Source organism: Punica granatum, chromosome 1 (genome assembly GCF_007655135.1).
Source record: "Punica granatum isolate Tunisia-2019 chromosome 1, ASM765513v2, whole genome shotgun sequence".
Lineage (NCBI taxonomy): Eukaryota > Viridiplantae > Streptophyta > Magnoliopsida > Myrtales > Lythraceae > Punica > Punica granatum.
The window spans coordinates 43796496-43818447 of NC_045127.1; the positions used below are offsets into that span (position 1 = coordinate 43796496).

Sequence of the window (21952 nt, forward strand, 5' to 3'; positions counted from 1 at the left end):
TTGATTTAATCGTGTGAACGTACCGATTGACCTGTTGATAGGATTACAACTTACGAATTATTGTCGAATGCAGTAAATGTGCGGGTTACAGACAATCAAACAGATCATGAATTGATCAACTGAATGAAGTCTGAATACCCAAAAAGCTTAATTTATTGAAAACGATTCATGACACGACGACCAAGACAGGTCCAGGAAGGTCGAGAAGAATTTGATCAAAATGACCAAAATGCTCTTAAAACCCAAATGGATCCGAAAAAATCATCGATACACGAATCCATCCATTTTGCTTAGAAAAAAAAATTTTAAAGGGATTTTAATGCGGGATTTGCGATGATATTGAAATTGCGATTGCACATAATTCGAGAAATGGATTTCATCGAGGTAAAGATGTCGTTTTTTACCCGAAGAAGGTCATGGAGTTCTCGGCCCTTTCCTTTTGAGGATAGTCGTAGCTTCCTTGAATTATTTCGGGTTTCAAGTGGTCTCTTTAACCCGATTTCGACTATTTCTCGCATGCTCAAATGTCAAACACGATAAATAACATGGTTTTGCAAAGCCGATATCGTCATGATCATGGAAAACGCATTATTTATGGAATCGATAAAACGATACCGGCTTCATGGATGCGGGAAAAACATAAAAACTCGGGAAACGACTTAAATCGGGGCAAGGAAGCCGGTTATGATCCGAGAAGACCAAGAATGGCTCACAATGACCCCCTTTGAGGAGAGGTCGTGAACTTCCTTGGATATTACGATTCAAGACGGCCTCCTCGACTCGGATTTAAACATTTCCCGACATGCTAGCACGTCACATGTTGACAAACATGCATAAGATAACATGAAAATGCATAAAAATGTGATCTTGCAAGTAGATCATACTTGAAACACCTTATAACTCCATAAACACAACAAAATGTAAAAGTCCTAGCTCTTCTAAGTCGGGAATGGTTATACCTAGTCCCGGGATACGGGAGGGGACTATAAAAAGTCGGGTTGGATCGTTGGTGGGTCGAGTTTGGGCTGTTTTGGCTTGAACAGACCCGACTGGAAGGCAACAAACCCGACTGGCACCCGGGAAAGAACAGGTCGGTTCAGGTCCTTTCGGTCGATTTCCTTGGCGGTTCATGGCAGTTCTGGACACCCAAGGGACCTCTCTAGGTGGTGGTGGTCATCGTTTGGGGCCAGTAGTCTCGAGTTGACTCGTATAGCCCTGCAAATTTCGGACAAAACAGAGTAATCCCCAAAAAACATACCCGACTGGCAAGTCTCGGGTCGGACGTCACAACGGTGGCTCTTAATGGCTTTTGGTTGCAAGGTCGATGGCCCACATTAGCTAAGGGACCCCTGGAGGTGACCATAGTGGTCGTTCGAAGAAAAGGGTTTTGGATCGACCCGATCTGCAAGGAAAAAGTAAGGATAGTCAGGAAATCCAACCCGACTGGGCAATTGGGATGAATCTTCTTGCTGGGTTAAAACCAATGGGTTTTCTCGGCATTTCTCGACTCTTAGACACTCTTAGGTTATGTAGGGAGGTGGTTGATGGGTTGTGGCAGCTCAAACCGACCCGTAGGGGTAGGAAACCCGGGTTGAAAAATCTGACCCGAGAAGGACCAAAAGCAGTTCGATTTTTGTGCTTGGCTAGTTCTATGGCTTAGAGGCTTCAAACTGAAAATCTAATTTCAGAAATGGGCTAAGGGGTCGAAAACATGTGAGATATGAAGTTTTGACTAGTTTGGATTTAAGTCGGGATAGTGATCACTGTGATTCCAACTTAAGTCTTGAGGGACTTTGCTTGGTTTCAGCTGAGCTGAAGCTTGCTGCGGGTTTGCTGGTTGCAAGGGAGGTTGAGAGCATTTGTTTGAGTTAGAAATGCTAGAGAAATGATGCTTGAAGGTGTGTGTGTTTGCTTAATGAAGACTTATGCTATATATATGCATTCTTAATGACCAATTAGTGAAAGCAAAGTGCAATTAGGGCTTGGATTAATGAAATTCGGTTTGCTTAGAGGAAGGATAGGGTAATTAGCATGGGATTTTGATTGAATGAAAATAGGAAGGAATTAATGCATGGATGTTGATGGAAGAGTGTCTGAATGGAAGACTTAGATATTTGTTGGGCAAGTTGAGTAAAAGGCAAAGGGAGGGCGGCTAAGGCAATGTCACGGCTACCCAAGGGGAGCCGTGGGTCCCACGAGTTGTGAGGGGGAGTCGGGATGAAGTTCGATTCTCGATTGGTCGCGCGTTCGAGGTTCATGGCTCAAATGAGTGTTGAATTGTCAATGTGGGCACGAAAACGGTTCAAACGAACCCAAGATTGCCCATTTTGCATAAGAAAATGTTCGGGTGGTTTTGGGACTCGAATGCCGGTTTTGCTCATTTCAGGCGATCAAAGCAAAGTTAGCCGTTTCTGAGAATGCATCTCATGTTTTAATTCCGCGTTGGTCGTTTTGACGTGCATTATCAATCAGACTGAATAATTTACCAATAAGCCAGTATTGCAAGTGTGAAGCCGGAGACGTCCTAGGAGTCCGCAGCCAGATTTCTCAGATTGTTTTCTAAGTTGCTTGGATGATTCGAAGATCGCTACGATCTCTGTTCGTTGAGAACAGACCTCGAAGGATTGAAAAACTGCATCTGAGACCATAAAAGCACTGTTCTTGAGGTCTAAATGAATTGTGCAGTCCAGTCTGAGAATTTCACACTGAGCCTTGAGATAAGTAGTACTGTATTGGCCAATCATCTGACGTCAAGTTTCTGCCAAAAGGATCTCTAGTTATGAATTTTTGTTGAAAATGGTCTTTTCTACTTTTCGGATACAGTCTTTTGGACGAGCATGGATCTTAATATAACCAAGACCTAACTTATTAATAGTCTTCTTGGCTTGGTAATATGATCCCGAGAGTTTTACTCCAATACCCTTGAATGCATCATCTAGTAACTCAAGCAACTCCTTGAAGGATACAGAAGGCCACCCATGAAGTGTTTTCAGATAGTAAAGACGTAAGAGGAATGAAATGGCAAAGTACTTTATGCACCTGGGATAAAGTGGAACATCACAGTCATCTAATAGGGTATTAGTGCTGCTTGTTGCATTTGGGGTCTCAGTCTCTTCATTATCTCGACTATTATTTGGAAGATCATCCTCAATTCTATCATGCTCATCACTTGGAATATTAAACCCGAGGGTGTCTGTAATAAGTACTCGTACATTTTTAAATTCCCGTCCAACATTACTGGTTAATCCCTCAGTGGATTTGTTGAACGTTGCGCGGTATGTAGAGATGTCCACTCGATCGGCTCTCCATGGAAAATCCAATGCTTATAATTTTTTAATATGTCGAAGTTAAGAATATGCTTATATACGACACCTGGTGGATGCATCAATGTGTTTTTGCATTGACGACATGCACAGTAAATCTTCCCATCAAGGATGGAGTTCTCTACGCTGAACTTGAGAAACCTATTCAACCCATCTATAAAGCGCTTGCTAAACCTCAGCGCGTCGATCCAACCTTTATCCATTTTCTGCAAATAAAATTATTGGCATAATTTATAAAACCTCCAATAGCAATGACGACTCAAAACTTGCGGCGAAATTTGCTTACACACTTCATCGAACATTTGTTGGGCATATGGTGATACTATTATATTTATCTTATATCTAAAATATGTGATCCAACACAAAGTCAGATAACATGTAAAAATATATTAATCGACAGTAGCCCAATGCCAGGTACAGAGAATAATGTAATGGAATCCCAATTTGTAATGTATGGATGGATAGTATTAGTGGAAGTACTAAAGAAGTACCTGTAGAAACGTTCTTATGATCAACAGTTGAGCTTGAGATTCAATTCTTATATATACGGGAAGGAGTTTTAAGAATGTGTTCTTTTGATTATTGGAGTGAGTTAGTCCGATTTTATAATTTTGGTACAATTGCAACGTTTATAGTCGGATAAAACTGTACTATTTGACGGCCCTTCAATTTCCCTTTTTTTTTCTTTGTTTCTACTGGCAACATGTTACTAGCATGCTGCCAGTTTTGAATACAAAACATTTGAAATAGAATATATTTTTTCCAACCATAAAAGGGTCATCCTACGTACATGGCGACGTGTCCAATAAGGTCAGGATAGCATCATGCTTTTGCCAACATTTGTGGCGATCCTCTGGTTTAAGGTCGACCTACTCTAAACTTAGGCGACTCTTGCTCATAAGATCGGGAGAGAGGGAGACATTTGGCGACCATTATGGTGACCCCTTAGTAAAGGTAGGAAGAACCTAGTCTATGGCGACATTTACTCCTGACCGTTATGGATGGGTAGACTTAAGCACTGCCTGTGTCGACCCATTATGAAAGGGTACGGCATACGTAGAGTTGAGACTACCATTTTTGCCGATTCTTTAGGAAGAGTCGGCTAGAGTACAGCCTAAGGCGACCCCTTTTTTTGGGTTGCCCTAGGTCTTGACAATACGTACTTTTCGCAACCCTTTCTAGAGGGTCAGGAAAAAATGGTAGCCATAGGTCCCTTCTCTAGTACAAAAATTGATTATTGATATATAAAAAGGAGACATGCTGATGCTTAAAGAAAGGAAATTGATTTCCACTACGTATAAAAATTCAAGAGAAGACATTATCATTATTGATATACTGATGCTTTTTCTATGTGTAGAATAAATATACAAGAGAAAATCTTAAATGATTCTGAGAACGAATCAATAAAAAAAATTTGATGAAGAATGATTATAAATATATAGTGATGCTTTACTGATCCACTTCTGACTTTCACTGGCATGCTATATAAACAGTAAGAACTGCTGATAGTAACAAAAATAAAAGGCAGAGCATGGCAATTATGAGAGATAATTAATTGGAATTAGCATTTATAAGAGTTATTTGACTAACCCAAAATAAAAGCCTAAATACTTCCAGCACCGGTTGTTTCTGTTATACAAAATATAATGTTAGTTTTATATATTATTTATTCAATCAATGTTCCAACATTATCATCAAAGATATAAATTTACTAGCATCATTCTAATAAAATTGAAATTGTAAAATAGAGTTTGATCATAGGGTTCATTTTATATATTATATTATATCTTGGTAAAATATTAAAAGTTTTCATAACTCTAACGTCTCATTGTAGCTTACTTTTCCTTTGAGGAATATTGTATTTTTTTAATTAGTAATCTAATATTTTATTACTATATTATCTTTCAAAATACATAGTTAGTTTTACTGTATAATATAAAATTATAAATTGATAGAAAAATTTACGTAAAATGCTAATTAGCACTAACTATTGTTCGAATTTTTAACAATCCACTAAAACACAATTTCGATAAGAATATATTTACATACTTATTAAAAAATGTTCAAATCATACAAAACATGAACTAAGAAATGGTTATGGATGATTTACCATCTACGTGATCATGAACCAAAAATAACATAAATTTATTTTTTCTAATTATTTTTATCTCTAATTTTGAAGAATCTACTAAAACAAAAATCCGATAAGAATATCTTTACAGACTTATTAGAGCATGTTTGGATCATACAAAATTTGAATTAAGAATTGGTTATGGGTGATTCACTGTGTAAGTGATCATGAACTAAACACAATGCAAATTTACTTTTTATAATTATTTTTATCGGATTTTCATAGGAAAATACAAAATTAATTACTAATTATGAAAATTCATGTTCAAATTAGATAACGAAGGCTCAAAGAGTCAGTCAATAAGAATTCCCAAAAAGAAAGTCCCGATAGTATCACATGGTTTCTTATAAAATAACTTGAGACCAACTTTGCTATACTAGAACTTTACCATAAAAATAATTAATAAAATTGTATATTGAGTCATTTGTTGATTTGGTTATACAAAATTGAAGTAATCTTATATAGGAAAAAGTGATGTTAATACTTAAATTAAAAATTATACTAAAAAAAGAATATAAAATATGTTAATTTAATAAGAGAATAGACATTTACCTACTTTTATATAACTATATATATATCCTAGTATGAAAGTTGTCTAAGGTTCACTAAATTATCTAATGATAATATTCGGTTTGATAGTTTTATTCATAATAAGGGCACATCTGAATGAAAACAAAAGAAATAGAGAAGATTTTAATATCGAAAAGTAGGAAGAAGGAAGAAAGATGAGTCTAATATGCATCAAATAAAGAAAAAAAAGGAAAGAAAACCAAAATAAAATATAAATGATCAAATTGAATGGATAGTTTCAAACACGGGATAATGGGCACAAATAGCCATATCTCTACCACTACTACAACAACAAAATTATGCCTCCTCACTTTTTTGAAAATTTTTTAATTACTTTTGTGGCCTAAAAATTTAATGCATGAATACGAAAAGTCTATTCTCGTGAGGCTTCCAAACTTATCAAATCGCTGACGTGGCATAATTTCGTTACCCGAATAGAGGCCTCCCATCGCACGATATCAAGGAGTCTAAATTACATACTTATAATAGATTAGCATATTTATAAGAGGTATTCAACTATAAATATTTAATAGCTAGAAAAGTTGGCATAAAATGCTCACATTTTAAATTTCAAATAAATTAGGATTATAAATTTTTTTTATTTCGGTACATATCTTGGTATTCATAAGTTCAATGGGCCTTGATTAATTCAGTTCGAGCTGGATCTATTCATTAAATGGGTAAAACTCTCTCAATCAAACATTTTCTTTATTCACAAAAATTCAACCCGACACCTTACTTAAGGGGAATAAGTGCCGAATAACTTAAATCAAAGCCTTGTTAGGGAATAATAGAACTTTTAATTTGATGAAATCAATCAATTTATAGATTAGATTTGAATTTTTTTTCAATTTCACCCCTACTTATCATTGGAGTCAAGTTAGTAGGAGTCAAGTTTATCTAAGTATAGATAGTTTATGATACACATCTAAACAATAGATTCTATGGTTTTTGGCGCAATATTTAATATCAGATGCCGTACCATATATAACTAGAATTGATAAATTTGACTTTAAAAGAAATATATTTAACATCGATAATTAATATGAAATGATTGCATTAAACATATATAAAATATCCATATGCAAATTGATAGTGACTACGCATTGATAGAATTGAGACCATTTAGCACCTAATAGGCGCCCCTGCATAGCAGCATGAATAGTTTGACCATATCCCTCGATTAGAAGGCTCTTCATCATCATCATGAATCTTCATGTTTCGAGCTCCTCGCAAGTATAGCAGATGAAGGCAATTCAGGGTATTTTCAACAGGACCGCCTCGATAGCCCTTTCCTAAAGATGCCTAATAGCCTAGCTGAGCTCAAAGTTCCAATCCTCCATATATTGCACGTGGACTAATTTACTTGCATTACTGCTTATTTATAAGTATATTCAATACTGATTTAGAAATTGGAGGGGAAAAAAGAAAGATATTCTGAGTACTACTTTACAATTTTAAGAAGGTAACTAATTACTTGTGAAATTAAATATTTAAAAGCATGTATATTTATAAGTGGATATAATATTGACATTGAAATTTTTTAGATATTCTAAGCATCATTACATACAATTCCAAAAATGCAACTAATCACTTGTGAAATTAAAAATTCGAAAAAAATGTGGAATTAGTAGTTGATAAGAAATGATGATATGGAAAGCCTCATTCCTCCTCACACTAGTTCGTCTTGCCATTATATATTTTATATAGATTACATCGAATGAAAATTTTTTACTTTTAAATTAATATTATGTTGTTTTTCAATTTTAATTTTTAAGAATATTTTCCTATGGAATTTTCAAGTTTGAGATCTTTTTCTTTTATTTATTTTTTAAAAGTTGTTGCCGGATTTTTTGGACAGAATTTCATCTGAAACTTTGAAACTGATTTCCTACGGAATTTCCAATGGTATCCCTCCTTTAAATTTTTATAACTGCATATAGATATAAATAGGTTTTCGCCATTTAAAAAAAAAAAAACAGCTAAAGAGAACTTGTATGGACAAATCACAAAGATGAACCTCCCCTAAAGGCAATGCCTACTCCTTACTTGAATCTATGTTGGAACGACAATTTTCCTTGATCGAATTCAGCGCAAGACTAGACACAGTTCGGTTATGCCTTTGTTTTGCTTTGCAGCCAAGTATCGACTGAGGATTTGCAATGAAAAGCGCGCGCAAACATCGTATCCTCAGGTAAAGTGCGTAAAAATTCCTGAAAGTTGATTAGAAAGGCATCTGTCTTATGAATATTGCTTTGGTGTTCTCTTCCTGTTCTAATGATCGAACTCATTGCTACTCAACCGAGCATAATGCTGCTGCCTACTGCTAAAACTGTAAGATTACAAAGTGAGAAAAAGATATTACGAACTCGGACATATAGAAGTGGTATATCTTTCAAAGACCGGCTGTAGCAGCTATGGGGGATAACCTGAATGTGGTATGAAGAGCTGAGATGCATAGAATTCGATGTCCCCCCCCCCCCTCGATTAGTATTTATCTGAAAGGTCTCGGTGGCTTTTCAAGCACAGCCGAGAAGAAAACCTCCCTATCGCTCTTGTCAACCTTGGGGATCACGACCCACTTGTGCTTCTTATACCGCAACGTCTTGAACGCCTCCAAGTAATCGTCCAAATCCTCCTTCAAGCAGAAGAAGCTGTCAATCCACAGCAACCCGCCCGGCCTCAAGACCCTGTCCCAGTCGTAAAGCACAAAATCCAGCAGGATGAAATCTATCCACCCGTCTAGAAACCTCGTAGTGTGGATCAGATCCAGCGTGTTATCGAAGAAGGGAAGCCTCTGATTGATCGACAGGTAAAGAGGGACGAGCCCTCGTAGAGCAATCATCTCACTGAAAGGCGCCCCAAGATTTATGGTTGCGGAGACAATCGTGACATTGAACTCCCACATCCTTGCTGCAAAAGTTCCTGTCCCGACGCTGAAGTCTAGCCCAATCCTGATCTCCCCGGGCTTAATCGCAAGCACTTCGGGAATGACGAAGTCCACTGTCTGGTTCGTGCTCGAGTCAATGTAGACGGGCTTGACCCATCGGGGCTTCTCATGGCCTATGAGATTGAAGCAGTCGGCACACTTGAAAAACCCCTTACCAGTAACATTTCTCGCCAGGCAGGTGAAGTTCTTGCAGCGGTACTGGCTCCACCGGACATTCCTGTTATCGGGAAGCTTCCACATGGACTCGTTTATCGGGTAGGGCTTGTAGTACAGCTGTGGGGCCCGTGCAAAGCACCGTCTCCTCGGTAATGGGTCGCAGCCATGGACCATAAGCTTCTGGGCAAGCTTCCAATCATCGTTGCAGATCTCTCCAACGTCGTAGTCCATGTACTCCTCCAGCTCATTCTTCATCGCGAAACAGGCGTGACCGATGCTAGTAAAAGTGCCATTTGCCCCCATGAAGTTCTGCTTCCCCAACCTGTTGGGCTTGATCTTCACGTACTTCCGTATCTCTTCTATCAGGAAGTAATCCACAGGCTCATCCGACCTCTGCTTCGGCTTCACCAACGGATGTGTCCCGATAATTTCACCTGTTGATTCCAGAGATGAACGCGCCGACCCAATAAGCCCCAAAATATCCGCGAGAAACCCAATATAATGAGAAGACGATGATGATGAGCCTGACCGAGGATTAGCCATTCCCTCAATTTCTCGCTCGATTTTCTGGATGACTGCCTCTAGTGTTGCTCTGGCTTCAGTCCGGACTCTGTCTTGGTTCTCGGAACCGGCACCATCGCAGAAGGTCCGCGAGATGTGGAGAGATCTCAGCGAGTAGAATTTGGATAGCATAGCTATAGAGAAAAGAATACCGAGCATGCCCACCGCAAAGAAAAACCTTCCAAAGCCCCGGCAAGTCCTAAACTTTGCAAAAACACTGGGCTTCCGCATCTTTCTTCCGCTGGATTCAGTAATATGCTCGACTCGATGGAACTGCAGGATGTCTTAGAGCTCGCTATGGACTGTCCTGTCTTTCATATGAAGATCAAGAAAATACGGGTTTCCACAACCGTATCACATCGAAACTGAACCCTTTTCCAGCATCCCAACTTAGATAAGGTGCAGTCATCCGTCTCGGTACCTTCTTCGGCGAAGTCGTCGTACACAGAAAGATGGGTTAGTCCTAAAGAGGGATGAATCCTGAGTTTTTTTTTCCTTTTCTTATTTTATTATTAGGGTGATTGAATAAAGAAACAGGGAGAGGGAGTCAGAGGACGGAAGATCTTGAGATCGGAGTCCCATAAGTTTCTTTTATAAGGCTTAACAATCTCCGAGGTGTCAGCCTAGACTAGTTTAAGTAACGGTCATCCGAAACCTGTTAGTACATCTAATTACTTAGTCAACGTTAATATTTTTAGTCCACGGCTGCCCAGGAATCCATGCAATATGTTTGATTAGAGCCGGGGAAAAGTGATCAGAATTCAAATCTATATAAAAATTTCGCCGGGATCTAATCTAATCTTTCAGAAGTACAACTCACGTAATGCGACACAGTTGTTTAGCACAACAAAATGTCGAATCCAATCCGAATGCCTCTATAGTGAGACCGGCACATAAGAGCTCCAGATGATGATTGCACACCATCCGTGAATTATTCAGCAAGTAATGAGACAGCACGTTATTTGCTATTCTTCGATCCTCAACGAGGGAAAGTTGACTTCAGACAGATAGACCGTGTGAGATGCAAATGCAATGGCCGGAGTTCGTGATATCTTACCAAACTATTTATTATAATAGACAATAAATATCTAAAACATTGAAAAAATTTGCCAAGCCCAGGTCTCAAGAAAATGATGGAGTGCGGCTAACGCAACCGTCTCTTAAATTAAGGCAGCCATTGGACTTCTGGAAATGGTTCCAAAGGAATTTGCTCAATATTTTATTTTCTTTACTTGAATTTAAATTAGTTAATTAATTATTAATTAAATAATTAAGTTTTCCTGCATCAAAAAATTACAGCATAAGGGACAGTACTGCAGTAGGAAAGGCTATTTTTTTTATTTTTTTTCCTTCATCAAAATTTTCAAAAATGAGAATTTAGGAATCCTTAAAAAATTGCTGCTCCTTCCTATAAGACTTGCTGTGCTGAGAGTTTGTCGTCCCACGTCGAACAGAAACAGTAGAAATTGAAGATCGCAACAAGACAACACGTGAATCGTCAAGGTTCGGCAACAATTTTACTCAATTAATCGTCAAAAATTTCAATAGGAAAAAGAGAAAAGAAGAAATTTTTTTGCTCAATAATTTCTAATTTCTAACAAATCTAAATCCAAGAATTTACACTTTCAGACCCACCACGAAAAAGAATTTCGAAGAAAAAGGAAAAAAAGAGCGAGCGGGCAAAAAGAAAAAGGAATTGTCGGCCACTGACAAGAACCTACGATATATCACCGCCTCCTGCGGCGGTCATCTCCGTACTGGGAGAGTGGGACCACCTCCGACAGCGGGGTGGACAGCGGGGTGGGGAGAGGGGAGTTCCGGCAGACGGGGCAGGAGCCGTTGAGCTTGAGCCAGGCGTCGAGGCAGACGAGGTGGAAGAAGTGTCGGCACTCCGGCATCACCCTCAGCATCTCCGAGTCCTTGTACTCGCAGAGGCAGATCGAGCAGGTGGTGGCGCCGCCGGGGCTGGCGGCCTCCCTCGCGAAGGCGTACTTCGGGTACGAGTTTATCACCGCCTGGTCAAGGCCCACGACGGCGTTCTGGTGGTCCATCCCGGCCTCGAGGTCGTCCGGGTCATCCTCCGCGACGAAGATGATGCGGGGGAGGATGATGCCGTCGGAGGGGCTGGGGATGGAGTTGGAGGGGTCAGGGGCTGGGGGGCGGAGGAGGCGGCGGCGGCGGCAGCAGATGTAGGAGGCGAGGAGGACGGATGAAAGGAGGACGAGGAAGCCGAGGGCGATGGCGATGGAGTAGCCGAGGCCGAGGTTGGTGAGGTAGCTGGTCGTGGAGGAGGAGGAGGAGGAAGAGGTGGTGGCGGCGGCGGCCGCAGGGGTGGACATTGGAGGGAGGAGAGGAGAGTATCAATGGAGGAGCTGGAGCTGGAGCTGGAGCTGCAGCTGAAGCTGGAGCTTCCATTACAGGGGCAGACAGGGAATTAGGTTGTTTTTCTTTTTTTTTGGATTGAGGTTGAGAAAGAGAGAGAGAGAAGAGGGGGGAGGGAAGGTGGGTGGGTGTTCCAGCTGCTGCATTTAATACTAGTAAGTTAGGTTTTTGAATGAATACACTCATTACAGTGTGAAAACTCAGAAATTAAATTCTTTGCCATTGCCATCCATCCATCCTTCCTTCCTTTGACGAGAGAGAAATGATAGGGGGGAGAGAGAGAGACCTCTCTCTACTCATCCGTTCCTCTATGAATATGTTATACAGCTGCGTGGCTGCGTGAGGAAAGATATTGTAAAAGATGAGGTTATAGCTCGTAAAGTTTCTTTTTTCACCTTAACACGTAACTGTCTAATATTCACAGAATATTTTCTCAAAGAACAATTGTCGCTATTTGGACTTCACAGCGGCTTCGAAGGGAAACCTGCCTTGTCCGGACGAGACTATCGTTGCACAAGAGTGCTCGAGAACTCGAAGACGGGTTTTACGGGGTCGGACGAGAACCTCTGATTGATTCTTGCGGGATTTGATTGTATGGCCCATGGATGCAGGATGACTAATGGTGAAAACTTTAAATCTAGGCTTTGGCGTTATTGTTGATAGAGAGAGATTCCCTTACTCTCCTCTTATGATTTTCTTCCCATTCTCATATGATTTGATCGTTTAATCCTATGATGAAGTCGGCCTGCGTGGGCCTGTGAGCTTCCATATGGACCCATTTCATAATTGTAGTTGCTAAGGATGAGACCATATATACAGTGCGGCTTCAAAACTATCGTAGAGATCCCCCGCGGTTCATGCCCCAGCATTCGTACAATAGTTCAACCTTTCGCGTGCAACTCTTGGGAGTGATCGAATTTGCTGTAACAAGGAATTGGCCGAGCTCTGAGACCACACTGCGAATATATCCCAAGACAAGATTAGGTAAAAAAACGAGCTAACACGCATCGAGGACACGAACTAATTATCTCACCGGGACGACGAGGAAAGGGAAAAACTGATCTGTAGATCATCACCCAGGAAGAAAATTTAAAGGTGTGATTCATGCTTTCGGGTTGGAAGTGTTTTTTAAAGCACTGATCCGGTCAAAAGTGTGACTCATGTGTAGGAATATATTAAAGCTTCCTTGCCATGACTACTGGATCAAAGTATTTGTTTGTCTGGTTTGAGTTGGGTTTGGTGGTTCCCCAGTAACCAAGTCACTAACGATCCTCCTTATATATATTGACAAAGGGAAATTCTAAGCTCCAATCATCAAAATTGATGACATGGTGCGCTCGAATGTTTTAGTAAAAGGTTAAATAAACCTCCTTTATAATCTATGTAACTTATTAACAAAGTAAGTAAAAATACTTCAAAATCGTGTAGTTTACCTCAAATGCAAGTAATTTATTAAGTAATTTATCTCAGTTAATTTATCAAAATATGTGTAATCGTGCAATTTACTTAAAATTAAACTACTTCACTATAATTTTAAGCACTTTTAAAATTATTACAACTTAGACATTCCCACAAAGATCAGGCAAGTGACATGGTTAGATTTTATTCCCCACCTAACTTTAGCATAAGAAACTCTTTGCCTGCCTTTTCTGACTCGGTGCTGGTCCGCGCCGACGTCATCGTGTTGATACCGTGGTGTAACATCAAAACATCGCCAATATGATGTAGGAGATGATGGCCCACCAAGTTAGAGGACCTTACATGATCCGGTTTTTTTTCTCACCATATCTCGAATGATGCATTTCTTTTGACTAGCAATGATACTAAAGGGGCTATAGTGTCCTGCTATGGATATTGGACTTGATTCTTATAACCCTATAATTGATAATAAAATTCTACAAAATTGAGAAATAAAGCATATTACAATAGTACATGCTTTCACGCAGAACCAAGAAGTGAACTTTTCCTATGTCTTTATTATACCACGAGTACTTCTTTTTCAGTGAATATATTATGAGTCTCGCGTTAAAAAAAAAAGTTTTAAAACTTTGATATTTTTAAGGGGTTTCCTTTTGTGATGAGATATTCTATTTCATTTTATAACATAAAACGAATGTTTTATGTTTATATTCCTAGCTTTTATGTATCATCTTATATACGTAAGATGCTAGTTCATTACTTTTCGATATCAATCCTGGTCTTCAGAAGCTTAATTGGGCCACCCCGACTAATCTAGTCGAGCAGGGTCGGCCCACTAAGATGTAAAACTCTCACAGCGTGGATTTTCTGCATTCATAAGAACTCGAACCTGAAACCTTACTTAAGCGGAACAAGCGTCGAACCGCTTGAATCAATCTACGTTGGTGATGCTAGCTTATTATTGAGCATGCAGGAATGCTGATCAACCAAGCGATCCCGAACCACCAAGAAGAGTCAACCTCGACCAATACCAATTGAACGTGCGATCTGTAGCCCGATCCTTCTTAGAGTTCCATGACACCGATAAATTAACAACCTATTGATAATTTTAGAGTAAACTAATAATTTGTCCCTCCAGAGATTGATATTATATCAAATTAGATTTCAAGAAATTTTTTACGTCAAATTGGACCTTGACAGATTAAAGTGTACATCAGATGACCCATTTCGTCTGCCCGTCGTCCAATAGTTAATGGAAACATCTGATGTGGCATTATATTTTATTTTTTTGCATCAATTTTGACATTAACCTATTAAATGTACATCATATTGCCCCTTCTGCCATAGGGTTACGTTGAGTTTTTAACGGCAGATAGACGGAATGGGCAATATGATATACATTTAATAGGTCAATGTCAAAATTAATGCAAAAAATTTCTTGTGGTCAAATTTAGCGTAACATCGATCTCTTGAGGGGCAAATTGTTAGTTTACTTCATAATTTTAATATGTAAACTTTATCTACTTCAAGCTAAAACAACTATTTTTACTGCAGAGGTTATGTGTAACAATGCATTTTCGTCTGTATCATTCATACTCGCTTGGAACTTTACATTATTTTTAATTTCTAGAATTTAATTTGATAAATACTAGAGCAGAAGAGTACAGAATTACGTATTGCCTCGTCTGAGTGACCTGAACCCATGTGTTAAGGAAATCCATGGAGAAAAGGGGAGGAAAAAAAAAAGATACAAAAGAAAAAATTCAGTTACCCTGCATAGCATATCAGTTCCAATTCCAAATCTATTGGAATATACTGGACCCTCTACGTAACTCGATCATCCCGGGCTAGAAGTTGAGATCGACACGCCGCTTGCATTTCTGCTCCTTAATTGCTTGGCTCGAAATGTTGACAGTCATGCTGCAGTTCATCTTCACGATAACGTACTTCCTGATGATACCGATCATCTTCACCCGCCCAGGAATCCTTGAATAGCTGCTCATGGACAGGATCCCTGACCTGACATCCGCGCTCAGATACGTGCTGGAGATTAACCTGTCCGTGATTATGTCCACCGTGATGTTCATCCTCATGGTCCGCCTCGCCCTGGCCCGCCCAGGCGGGCCCCGAGCCTCCCCAACCAGCGCCCCATGGTAGTAGAGCGTGGTGGTGGTGTTCTGGTACTTGAAAGATGCGTAGTTCGGGTTCTTCACAGAGACGTCCGCCACGAGCGACATGTTGACCCCAGGCTTTGGGACTGTCCCGTTGATGAGCTCGAGCCTTGTGACTGTGACTCGGTTCATCTTGATCGCGGGATCCCTGACCCGGAACACGGTGAAGATCAGGATTACAATGGCCACCGCTTGGATGAGAAGGATGGCCGTCACGCAGCCGCAGCATTTGATGATGCATCTTTTGCGGCGGGTTTTCTTAAGGTGTGCCTCGGCCTCACCTCCGTCGCTGCTAACAGGGATCTCCTCCGTCGCTGCTAACGGCCTTGTCTGATCCTTGTCGGCCATGGCTCGATCCGGGAAGGGGCTAATTAATTGACAAGGAGTAATACGTCCTTTGGGGGATATTATAGCTTAGTTCGTCTGCGTGTGGATTCCATTAATAAGTTTATATGGAAGTGTGAAGTTGTTGACTATTATCGAAGGCCAAAAAAGTAGTTGACTATCATTTTCATATGATTTTTAGGCAGAAGTTGTCTTTAAATATTTCATGGACAGACCAAATTTTCAAGCAGCTGAAATTGAATGTTGACGCCAGCTCTGTTTCAGCTTATGTCATTTGTTCTAGAGGAGTGGTAAAGTAACCGAACCGAGCCGACCGAGTATCGGCGACCTCCACTTACGGCTCAAACCTGAAAGAGTTGAGCTTGGGATTCCAGTTGCTGGCAGGAGCCCCAGCCCGATCATCAGTACAAAAGCCACTCGAGCTTGAGATGGTTACTGTATTTAATTGTGAACTTGATGTAACATAAGGCAATATCGAGCTTGATTTTGCTACTGTTCAACTTGGCTTGGGTGGGACTCAAATTTGAGTTACTTACAGCACGACTAATTCCACTCGTTTGGATGCTTCCTTGGTCGTGAAGGTCTTGTCATAGACACGGATTTGGCAGCAGTAATTCGATCATGCCCCGAACATGACATATCTGAGGTAGATCAGAGATATAGCTCCATCTTGTTTGAGGTTTATTTTCCTTCTTCATTCAATGCGTTTATATAAATAAGTGAATGCACTGTTGCTTTTTGTTCAAGGCTTAGGTTGTACAGGATCAACGGTTAAGATGCTCAATCTTGCATAAGATGGAGCTTAACATAGACATGCCCCTGGATACACTGGTCACGGGACAATGACGATAAATAAACGTCAAACGACTTCAATTGATCAAATGAATCGACAATCGACAAAGTCATCAACCTAGCTGTGGAAAGTCTCAATAAAGTCAATCACGATAGCGATCACGTTAACCGAACGAAGAAGAAGAAAAAAAAAGAGGGCCACGATGCCGCTAGGGAGAGGTTTGTGAGAGTAACCATTCAACAACAGAGGGAAGTGGAAGAAAGGAAAAATGGCAAAAAAAGATGAATGTGGAGATGCGGGGTATCGATCCCCGCACCTCTCGCATGCTAAGCGAGCGCTCTACCATCTGAGCTACATCCCCACACAAAAACCTTAGAACGGCTATACCATTACATGATTGATAATAATATTTTAATCACTTACATTTAAAATTAACAGCAATAAATGTGGAATACAGAATAAAATTAATCTAGTATAGTAGATGATTATTCTGATCCGAGGTCTGTATACAACAGGACCCAAACTCACCTGGTGACGTCGATCATATTATTCCCCGAATTCCATAATCATTGCCGCCGAATTAACGGAAGCTCAGTGTGCAGGAGGCACCACCAGCTCTAGCCATCAACATGGGGATCCCATCACAGGAATCATGTTCGACTGTTTCCGGCGGGTTCTTGTCGATCCTCTGGCCGCTTCCCAGATGAATCAGATTCCCGCATACTCGAACTCCAGTTCATCACAGTGAGTATATTGCAGGGTCCAGTCCAAATCAAATATGAGAGGAACGCAACACGCATGATAAATTCTTTGTGCTCGCATTGTTTTTCTACTTTGCCAGTTCTTTTTCTGGTAGCTTGTTTTTCATTAATTTTTCTTTCTAGTTATAATAATTTAATCTAATCATTATTTACAAAAAAAATAAAATTAAAAATCAGGTTGTAGTCTACCAAAGAAGAAGGAAATCAATAATTTAACATATGCAAGGTTATATGCGTATGTTAAATTATTTCCCTTTCCCTTCTCCCCCCAAAAAAAAAAATTTCCCTTTTCCAACTGATTTTTGAATAGAATTGTATCACAAGAAGCTTTGGTTAAATTCAAGCACAAAGCGCTCATGATGTGTTAAAACTATAGCTGACTCGACCGGACCCCACCGCTCATAGTGATGAACAAGAGTTCCTCCTTGTGAGAATCTTGATGCATCTGAAAAACCGACTAAAGATCGACTAGAACACGACACCTGAAATAATAGAGCGAGATGATCACAAAACAGTGACGTACCTTCTTGATGGCTAGAGTTGGCCAATTGAGAGGGGGAAGCGTTGAGGGACGATGTGATGCGAGAAGAGGAAAACTGGATCTTTATTTATAGTGAAAATAAAATTGGAGAAAGGAGGTGGGAAGAGGATTACGACCGCCCTTTCTAGTAAATCTAGGGGTTAAAAAAATCTAGGGGTGATTGCCATCTGAGATTTTCAAAAGTGAAATAATATATGTTAAATATCTTGAAGTTTTAACATTAGTCCCTGTTGGCAGCTAAAAATTGTGGGATATTAAAAAATATATAAAATAAATTATGCGGCATCAAAAATAATTAATTAATTAATTAATTATTGAAAATAAGTGAATAAATAAAGGGCCATATATGATCAATGAGATGAAGGATTTGCTAGGACGAAATTGACAATTTCGTCCCTGAAATATACACTGCAAGGCAAATTGGTCCCTAACATATATTTTGTGTACTAATTAGACCGGACGTTTCAAATGTTTGAACTAATTGGTCCTTCCGTTTGAATAAATGCTGGTCCCTGATGAAGTTTGATTCTCACGGCCGTTAACTGGTACTGTGAGTTCGTCCCTAACCTGTCAAGCCTTCATCCCTTTCTCTTTCCCTGTTAAAACCAATAAACGACCCTAAAACCCGACAAGAAGAATGCAAAATACCAAAAAAACTTTCTTCTTGGAATTTGGTCGTCTTTCAGTTTCATGCTCTCCTCCTGCTTCCTTTCCTACTATTAAACCTCGGCGGCACTTCCGCCTGCTCGGATTGTTTGTGTGCTTCAGCTATGTCTGAATTTCGATCTCATCTTCCTCGTACCGAGCTCCTAATTCAGCTTATTCTTCGCTGCTCTGTCCCGCTCGTGTTCCAGCGGTGCCTCTTCAGCATCGTAAGCTTCTGACCCCTTATTCTGCCGTAGAAATGTCCTTACTCGTGTAATGAGATTCCCATGAAAGCTTCGCAATTCAGATGAAATTGGTTGTATTAGCATTGTGCTGAGATTGTGAATGAATTTCTTAGGCAATTGATTGAGGAGCTAGAACAGTAGTAGGAAAATCGGGAGGTGAGGCGTATTTCCTCGATCACTTCAGGAGTATACTAACCTGATCCGAGGAAGAGATGGGTGTCGTGCTGTTGATGTAACGATTCAACCAAGCAACACACAGAACATCCTTCCAATTGGCGGTCCGCCGCCTCATCTCCTCAAACTCAATCCCGCAGTCCCTCACTTTAAGCTTCCACACCCTCTTCCTCTCACTTGTCAGTCTACTCCCAGCCATCCGGTCGAAGATCTTCTCCCTACCCCTCTCCCACTCGCTATGGGCATCACATAAATGCAAGGTCCCATTTTCTCAATTGGTCCAGCTCCTTCCCCGATCGAGCCCCTTCATAATGTCTTCTATGCACTTGTCTCGACAAGCAACTGTACAGGGTCGGCGCTTCGCCCCACTCAGTGGCCCAGGGCTCGACATGCCGCCACAGGCACCCCGTAGTGGGCTGGCGGAAACCCATACTGCAAGTCCGACACGATGTAGAAGGGTAGGCGCTTCGTCACGTAGGAGATGTTCTGGGTGGTGAGCTGTGCCCTGAACGAGGTCTTCGAGTTAAGCTCATGCTTTCCAGCTGCGTCAAGCTGCGAGATCAAGGACAGTCGGGATAGGGCCACGATCGAGGTGTTCATGTCTCCAATGCCGAGTCGGTCATTCAGGCCACCGAAGCTGGAGCCCGATGGGACCAGATATATCCCTGGAACAAAGAACTCCGGCCCCAGCGGTGCGGTCCAGTACCCATCTACTCGGTTTCGAACTATCTAGTCATACGTGAAGTTCCTTTGCTCTTGGTAGGCATTGATCATCGTCAAGCATCCCTCGACAAGATTAAAGTACTGCAGAAGGCCAGCAGAAGGCCCTACAAGTGGTTCAATTAGGGTTTGATCGGATTTTGGGGAAGCTCCAATTTGCTGCAATTTGGGGCGGGAAGGAATTTTGTTTTGAGAGGGGGGGTTTGTGGTGTTTCGGGTCAGGGACGACCTCACAATGCTAGTTAACGGCCGTGAGAGGCAAACTCCGTCAGGGACCAGCATTTATTCGAACGGAAGGACCAATTGGTTCAAACGTTTGAAACGTCCGGACTAATTAGTACACATAATATATTCCAGGAACCAATTTACCTTGCGGTGTATATTTCAGGGACGAAATTGTCAATTTTGTCGATTTGCTAGCAAGTCTCTCAGAATGTTTGGATGGCTAACAACCGTATTTTAGCCAACAATCTTCTAATACAAGGAAAACTCTTGTTTGGGTTGCCACATGTCATCCTAAGTAATTTTCTCTTTTTTTAAAAAACTTTTATCCAAGTTTAATTAAATTATCTAATTTCAATTTATTAATTTTTCACTTTTTCAAAAACGATTTCCATTTCTGTAGCATTTTTGAATTCGAAAAAAAAAAGTAGCAGGTAATTCGATCGACTATAGAGACAAACGATCCATTTGTTATTGTCTGAGCAGTGCTCTCGTGACTACTTTGCTTTTTTTTAATTCGCATTATTTAATTTTTACATTTTCAACCCCTTTGTTATATTCGAAGTTCGACCCAAAAATAGCAAGTAATGTGATTGACCGTAGAGATAAATGATATGGTTATTATGGTCCGATTAATTATTTCTAAAAAAAATTCTCCAAATTTGTTTAGAAAATCAAAAGAAATTTAGTATCATAAATACTATATATATATATATATATTAGGATATATGTAACTTTTTTAAAAAATAGTTTAGGTTGCAAATGGGAAACCTTCTCCCACTCTTCGAAATTATTCTTCAGGGAATTATATAAAAACTCCAAACACATTACCTTAATAAATAAGTGGGTATAAGAAATAATAATTTATTGATATTACATATATCTAACAAATTATTTGAGGCAATAGTAAGTACAGTTTACAATAGCAAAATATTAAAAAATGAATAGTTAATGTAAAAGAATTAACTAGAATTATATGTTATATATAAATAAATATAATAGCAATTTTATATGTATTATAAATAGATTTGGTATATTATATATTATATATCTATAGAGAATTTTTTTTCAACCTTGTAAAATTAGTTACACCTCTAGCATATATAAATATATATATATATATATATGCATATATACAATTCTCTTTAGCTAATGTAGAAACCATTTAGTCACTATTTTAAAATTTTGTGTACTTAACTTATATAAATTTTTTTTTCTCCATGTCTCTATATTTACAAAATTAACACGATTTCGAAATTAGAGTGTTTCATGAAATGCACTAATACTTAAATTTGTAGCGAGCCAACGTGTAGGTCCACGAAAAAATTATGCCACCAATTTAGTCCTTGAATTTTCAAAAATCATAACAAAAATAAAAGTCATTTTAAAGATCTTTCGGGACCAAAATGTTGGCAGAAAAGGCATAAAAGAGCCTTTTTGTTAGGATTTTTGAAAATTCAAGGATAAATTGATAGCAAAATTTTTTCGGGGACCTATATGTTGGTTCGCTTCAAATTTAAGGACCAAAGTGTTAGTAGACTCGTGTTTATCTATTTTGAAATAAGTTGTGCTATCTATATTAATTTGTTACTATTTTAATTTACAACTTTACTAAATCCCCATTCGATCTCATGAAAATATTATTGACTTAAAATTATGTTGAGAACCACGGTATCGCGCAGGGCTTCCTAGTTGAAATAAAAATACATAAATATAGAGATAAATGAAGGCAAGAGTGGCGGCAGCTGAATGGATTTGGCCGAAATCCTTGGCTACAACTAATTTGAAGAACTTCGGTTCATTATCGGTAATCTTTCAAGTTGTAATCTACATTACCTCGAGA

The 21952-nt window shown here is 39.6% G+C and overlaps 3 protein-coding genes, 1 non-coding gene and 1 pseudogene across 4 annotated transcripts; all 5 read right to left on the minus strand.

Annotated features, from left to right (window-relative positions):
- Window positions 1–8228: 8228 nt before the first annotated feature.
- LOC116193215 lies at window positions 8229–11042 on the minus strand. Its single transcript, XM_031522020.1, has one exon. It carries the CDS (start codon window positions 9920–9922, stop codon window positions 8519–8521), a length of 1404 nt encoding a protein of 467 aa, XP_031377880.1. The 5' UTR covers window positions 9923–11042; the 3' UTR covers window positions 8229–8518.
- A 144-nt stretch (window positions 11043–11186) lies between these two features.
- On the minus strand, window positions 11187–12398 carry LOC116193216 (RING-H2 finger protein ATL67). Its single transcript, XM_031522021.1, has one exon. The coding sequence runs from the start codon at window positions 12028–12030 to the stop codon at window positions 11419–11421; it is 612 nt and encodes a 203-aa protein (XP_031377881.1). The 5' UTR covers window positions 12031–12398; the 3' UTR covers window positions 11187–11418.
- A 2651-nt stretch (window positions 12399–15049) lies between these two features.
- LOC116193303 (late embryogenesis abundant protein At1g64065-like) lies at window positions 15050–16094 on the minus strand. Its single transcript, XM_031522126.1, has one exon. It carries the CDS (start codon window positions 16009–16011, stop codon window positions 15340–15342), a length of 672 nt encoding a protein of 223 aa, XP_031377986.1. The 5' UTR covers window positions 16012–16094; the 3' UTR covers window positions 15050–15339.
- Window positions 16095–17089: 995 nt separating this feature from the next.
- On the minus strand, window positions 17090–17162 carry TRNAA-AGC. The gene has a single exon. It is a non-coding gene; the product is annotated as a tRNA-Ala (tRNA).
- A 1284-nt stretch (window positions 17163–18446) lies between these two features.
- LOC116206468 lies at window positions 18447–20169 on the minus strand (annotated as a pseudogene).
- Window positions 20170–21952: the final 1783 nt, after the last annotated feature.